Raw genomic sequence first — 6,851 nt, 5'->3', positions numbered from 1 at the left:
GGGGGGGGGGGGGGGGGGGGGGATGGTTTCTGGGGGATGGTTTCTGTCTAAGATTTTTCTATTATTACTTTGGGGAAACATAATATTCTGCCTTTTTAATATCTCCCCAAAATATTTCCTTCTCTGGGAGGGGTTGCTGATTTCCTACAACAGCAAGCCAGCACTATTTATTTATCTTATCTATTAGAGAAATAAAGAAAGCAAAAATCATGATTCCAGTCATGTAATTGTTGAGTTTTTCAGTTCTTTGAAGTTGTTACTATCGGTTGTTCAAACATTATGTGTACAATATTATTCCAGTGTAATTTAGGATTTTGTCTGATAGGTAAATGTAATTCTTAGTGATATGATTTTTTTTGCCCCTGATTTTGTGACTTTTTTGCTATGTTAAGCAAATCTGGTTTTCCCCATTGACTTTGCTTGTTGGAAGCCCCTTGGGAAGGTCAAAATGATGATCATGTGAGCCCAGGACACTGCAAGCTTCATAAATATATGCTGGTTATCTTGCACCCTGATTTTGATTACATAATCACAAGGACATTTTGACTGTTGTAAGTGTAAGTACTGGTAATAAGCCATTTTTTTCAGCACTTTGAACTTTGTAACTTTGAACAATTGTTAAACTAAAAGTCTTGCAGATTCTTGGGAGTTAATTATTCTAATTTAACAAACAAGTAGAAAAGATCCTACTTGTGACTCTAGTATGTTTTCTTGATCAGTAGAAAACAAGTTTCCCTAATAATTTTTGCTCATTGTTACTGATTCACCATTATTTAGATATTACATTAAATCATTTCTGCCTTGAGTGTCCTGTGGATAGAAGGACAGATCATAAAACAAATATAATAATAATAATAATAATAATAATAATAATAATAATAATAATAATAATAATAATAATAATAACCACCACAAATCATTCATGTATTACTAATAATTTTGGATTTAGCTGGGCAGATGTGATTCTAAATATTGGCTCAGCTCCAGGGCCTACTAAATGAGTTTGAGCCAATCTCTCTCAGTCCAGCTTACCTCATATAAGGCTGTTGTGGCGGTATAGTAAAAGTGGAAACTGTTTTGACCTCCTGAAGAAAAGGTGAGGTAGATGTAGAACAAAAAATAATATTTCAGTTGGCATAAAAGTTGCTTCTCCTTCTAAATGTAGTGAAAAGATTTCTTGTAGTAATTATAGAGTTTTAATATTTTAGTCAGAAGCACTATAAGTCTGTCCATTTTAAGACACCCCCCCTATGGCTAGGATGAGGGATTCACAATCAAAGGGAACTGATTTTGGTATCTCTCTCCTGCATATTTGATTAGCTTTTCAAATGTAAAAAAAATTAAGAGGGTTTATTTTCTAATCTTAGCATCCAAACAAGTTTCTATCTTGTTTCTTAAAATTCCAACTTTTGCTGCATAGTGTCACAGATCCACTGCCTGCATAATTCTGATCTGTCATAGAAGCTGGTTACCTTTTGCAAGACCTTCACTATTAAATGCTGGTTTGATGACGTTACAAGTTCTTTTTTTGAACCATCAATAACCAGATCAATAACCATTGACAAAAATCAATGGAAATTTGTACATCTGAATGCAGTTCTGTCCTCAATTGCTTGGGGGGGGGGAAATGGAATACACTTTTAGCTTACAAAAGAAAAGCTTACAAATAAAAGTTGAAAACTAGCATAGAAATGAATCTTAATAATAAAACTATTTCCTATTTTAACAATTTATTTCTACAAGTTCTTTATGTATTGTCTTTAAAGTCAAATTCCATTGTATTCTCACATTTTTCTATTCTATATCTCTAATATATTTGTTTATGGCTGACTTCTAAGTTCCTATAGTCTTAATCCTGTATATCTTGATGGTTGCTCTCCTTAGAGCTGTGCATCTTTTTCTGCAATTTGTTCCTTTATCTTTTTTTAGTTTCTGTCTCCTATTTCTGTTCTGCCAAAGTCTTGACTTTTTCTTTGCCTTTTTTTGTTTGTTTATGCCTGGACATCTTTTACATCTTCTCCCTTTCCCAATCTTTATGCCATCTGAGGAAAATGGCTTGAAGAACTTCTCTGTTACACCTGTCTCTTTCTAGTTTTCTTAGCTGCTATCTCCTTTCTGGTTGCCTCTTCTCCTCAGAACTGCCTTTCTCTTAGTTTGTCTCTTTTCTTTGACTCCTGGGCTTGGGTACTATTTATTCAGCCACTTCCTCACAAGTCCTGTGGTGGAACAACTCTCAGGTAGCCATCTAACCTCCTGTCCACATCTCCTCATGCTGCTTTTTGGTTGGCAGCTACTGTTTGATTGATAGCTTGGTTGTCCAGGAGAGGGACAAGAAGAGAGGGTAGTAAGGAGCACAAGTACTTATAAAGTGCTTAAGTGGTCTGTCCTTCCACAGATGCATATTTCTTGACTGTTGGTTACTTTATTGTAATAATAATAATAATAATAATAATAATAATAATAATAATAATAATAATAATAATAATAATAATAATAATAATAATAATAATAATAAAAATAATAATAATAATGTTGGAAGGGACCTTGGAGGTCATCTAGTCCAACCCCCTGCTCAGGCAGGAAACCCTATACCATTTCAGACAAATGGCTGTCCAGTCTCTTCTTAAAAACTTCCAGTGTTGGAGCATTCACCGCTTCTGGCGGCAGGTTGTTCCACTGGAAGCTGTTTCAGGCATTGCAGTCATCACAAAAATTAGAGAACCATGCTGGGCACATCCATTGATACTGTAACTCCAAAAAGCATGTTAGAAAAATGATGTAGGAAATTACCTTAAACTATGTTACATCCTGGCTATGTAGCTCAGTAGTGGCTTTTCAAATACTGCTGAACTGAGTCTGTTGGGACTCGTAGTTTTGCCTTATCTGGAGGGCCATAGATATTCTACTTCTACTTTGCAGACTGATTGGTAGTGATTCTCTAGAATGTCACATATGAGCATATTCAGTTCCTAAATGGAGATGGACCTGGAGTCTTTTACATTCAAAGCATTACAGCTAGTCTGTATAGCAAGAAGATGTACCACATTTCCTTATAGAAGTCAGCTATGGCTAGAGCATTTGAAGTCAGTGCAGTTTGCTTCTTTCTGAGTAGGTCCCCTTAGAATTGTATTGTGAGCTCATTGGGACACAATGGGAGCAACATTGATAAAACTGAATATGAATCATGTGAGGAAAATAATATGTTTTGAGCTTTTCTAATGAAAGTGATGGAGAAGGTGGTAGAGAACCTGCTAGGGGACTATATAGAAAATGGATTGCCAAAATCCTTTTAAATCAGGATTCAGGTTTAATCATGGTATACAAACAACTGTGGTCAATCAGGTAGATGGTCTTCATCAAAACTTGAATGGTCCCAGTAAGATTTGTGGTTCAGCACTATCCCCACAGCTCCATCTTGAGTTTGGAATACATAATCAAGCTACCTCAAGGGTAAATGAGTTCATGTCAAGCACACACAACAACCAGGATACATAAAATAGCATTAAGATCTGCACTTATTAGGGGCAACCTTCTTAAACATGATAAAAAACCCATATGCCATAAGAGGAGTGTGACCCTCCTGGTCCTGTTCTTTGTGGCATTCACTACCCAAAACCATGTTATTCTTCTGTACTGCCAACAAGAATTAAGGATTTGAGATTTTATAGTGTTGGGCAGATCCAGTTGGTGGTGCTGTGAGAGAAACACTTGAGCATTTTGAATTCTACTAGGGTTCTCCTCTATGCTATTTAATATTTACATGAAACTATGGGGAGACCTCCGTATATACCTCCTATGGGGAGACCTCCTTTTCAGATGTATGTGTAGTTTGTACCCTCCTTATAATTCAATTGCAGGTGAAAATACCCTTTTTCCATGAGATACCATGGCAATTAAAAATGATTGAAATGACACCATTTATAGTATTTAGTCATATTTATATAGATTTCATTTTCTGCTGTTTGTTTTCTGGATTGGGTTTGAAATGTTAATAGATAGCTACATTCATCTAATTCAGTCCTGTGAGGAAAGAAGCTGGAAGTAGCACCATTCAAACTTAATAAAAGAGAACCAGTGCACAGACAATAAGCAAAGAATGTTGAACTGATTGATGCACAAATCCTGACATAGTCCATGTTTCAACTTTGCATTTTTATGCCAAGTGGGGTGGTTTAAAAATGGCCAGGTGGAGTATTTTAATAGAATAGAAGAATAGAATAGAATCTGGACATGTACTTAAAAAAAAACCCCACCCCTTTCATGTCTATGGAGATTCTCAGTCTTCCAGGTCATGGTTTATCTTGAAGACGTTTCCTTTCTCATCCAAGAGTTCTGAAGAACTGAACTGGATGAGAAGCAAAACATCTTCAAGGAAAAACAAAGAAAGTCTAATTACTTCCTGAAAAAGCACTTTTGGGACACCTCTTTCTTCACTGCTTTTCATCACCTTAAATTGTTTATTTAACACTTACACAGAATACTGAATCTTCCAACCAGCAGTTGGCCCGTTGTCTAAAATATGAGAAAACAAACGCCCCTGCCAAATTGTTTGGAAGGGCTGTAACTTGGAATAAAATATGGTCTTGGCATAAGGTAATCTTGTATGGAATGAGTAGCTGGGCACACAGTGATGCTTCTTCCTTAGGGCTGAGTTAACATGTTTTCTATCAATCCTTGAGGCTGCAGAAAACTATACAGGCATAAAAGTGACTCCCTCCATTGGAAATTGCTATCCTGCCACTGGAATAATACCAGCAAAACTGGCTGTCCTTATTTATTGTATACAGGTTATGTTATATACTGTACAGGGATTGTGGACTCCTCCAGATTTGTTTTCCTTTCCCTCCTATCCAGATATCATTAGTTGGAAGAAACACACATCCATCATTCTGATTAGTGTGGGGAAAAGAATAGGCCTGCATCAGCCTGAACATTGTCTTAGGCCAGGGGTAGGCAACCTTGGCTCTTTTATGACTTGTGGACTTCAATACCCAGAATTCCTGAATCAGCCATGCTGGCTCAGGAATTCTGGGAGTTGAAGTCCATGAGTCATAAAAGAGCCAAGGTTGCCTACCCCTGTCTTAAGGGAAGGGCTGGGGATGAGATGGAGACTATTTCATGAGAACATAGTGAAGAAAGAATTTAATAAAGTATTTTTTGGAAACAGATATAATGTTAATTCAAATATGTGGCTGCTTTTTCCCGTGCCTGTAGTCTTAAATGAAAGATAGAGGAAAAATGAATGAATGAATGAATGAATGAATTAGTTTGCAGGAACTTTCTCCCAACCTGACCAACTGATCATATGCACCCTACACAGATTCTACAAATGTCTTTTAACCATAGATCTATAAAACAAAATTTGGGAGGGCTGAATGCTGGCCTTTGAGCACTGTGCCAGGGGATACGTTGAGAAAATATCCACATATCCATGCAGGGTTTTTGGCAACCTCACATAAATGGTTCCCCATGGCCTACTTCTAGCAGACATTTTTTGACTGTCTCCCATCTAAAAAATAATGATGACTGACCTTGCTTAACTTCTAAACCCAGACAAGCTAAGCCAGATGATGCCGCTTGCTGAGACTCTAATTTTAACATAAAGTAAATGAAATCCAATAAATGAAATATGGCCAGCATTGTTACTTGCCATTTATCTATCAAATTTCCCTTTCTGTAGGAATTTCAATTCAATGGCACCTTTAGAAGGATTCTGGGGGCTGCACTTACAGTTCTGTGTTGTTGTATGAGATCCTGTGACTTTAGCCTATAGACTGAGATCCATCTAAAAAATCTAAAAGGAAAATGAACTTTAAAAAAAAACAAGCCTTCTGCTTGAAGGTGGAAAATATTTTAGAGACTAGTGGTCTCTAGGCATGTGAAGACTGTAAATCCCAGAATCTCCCAGTCAGGAAGAGCTCCACATTCTGTATGGAAAGTTATGGAAAACTGTATGTCCCCACTCCTTAGGCGGAATGTATATCAAGATTAAAACAGGGCACTGTTTTGTGTGTGGTTGTGTGTGCGCCTGTGCATAGAAAAAGTCACCAAAACAGAATTAATTAAGATTCAGACAAGCTCAGAATTGCTTCTATTGTTACTATGATCAGACTTTATTCCATAAAAAGCAAAATATTAAAATCATTCCTTAAAATCACTCTTAATTTAATTTATAAAAGTCCCTTCCTTTTGATCATCCTGCCTACAGCAGTTTGTACTTCCTTGTTCCTTATGCTATAGATCAGTGGGTTTAACATGGGGATCACCACTGTATAAAACACAGAAAACATCTTGCCTTGGTCTGGTAGAAAACTATGGCTGGGTCGCACATATATAAAGAAGAGGGTGACAAACAAGATGGAAACAGCAGTGAGGTGGGTGGAACAGGTGGAGAAAGCCTTCCGCTGGCCCTCCACAGATCGGATCCTTAGGATGGCACAAACAATATAGATGTAAGAGATAATAATAAAAATGCTGCTGAGCGTGCCAAGAGTGAAGGACATGATAAAAAGCACCATCTTGTTGATTTGTGTCTCAGAGCAGGAGAGGGATATCACAGCAGGGATATCACAGAAGAAATGATTGATCTTGGATTTGCAGAAAGTTAATTGGAAGGTCATAACTGTATGTGTCATGGCATTTAATAGTCCAGCAAAACAAGGTGGAACTAAGAGTAATAGACAGGTTTTCCTAGACATAATAACCGTATAAAGCAATGGATTAGAAATAGCTACATACCGATCATATGCCATGGAAGTTAGGAGATAACATTCAGCAGCCACGAAGAAGGCAAAAAACCACATTTGTGCTGCACATTCCCTTAAGGAAATGGTTTTGCTTTCTATTACAAA

General features: G+C 37.0%; 1 protein-coding gene across 1 annotated transcript in view; it reads right to left on the bottom strand.

Annotated features, from left to right (window-relative positions):
- Positions 1–6,170: 6,170 nt before the first annotated feature.
- The window catches only part of LOC107299664 (olfactory receptor 1009-like), a 3,870-nt gene continuing 3,189 nt past the window's right edge, over positions 6,171–6,851 (bottom strand). The window contains exon 2 of the mRNA XM_015829017.1: positions 6,171–6,667. Coding sequence (XP_015684503.1) covers positions 6,171–6,667 — 497 coding nt within the window. The remainder of the gene's footprint in view (positions 6,668–6,851) is intronic.

This window comes from Protobothrops mucrosquamatus, unplaced genomic scaffold (assembly GCF_001527695.2).
Source record: "Protobothrops mucrosquamatus isolate PMUCROS unplaced genomic scaffold, P.Mucros_1.0 scaffold5249, whole genome shotgun sequence".
Lineage (NCBI taxonomy): Eukaryota > Metazoa > Chordata > Lepidosauria > Squamata > Viperidae > Protobothrops > Protobothrops mucrosquamatus.
Note: the sequence above shows the minus strand (reverse complement) of the source record. Positions and strands in the feature narration are given on the sequence as shown.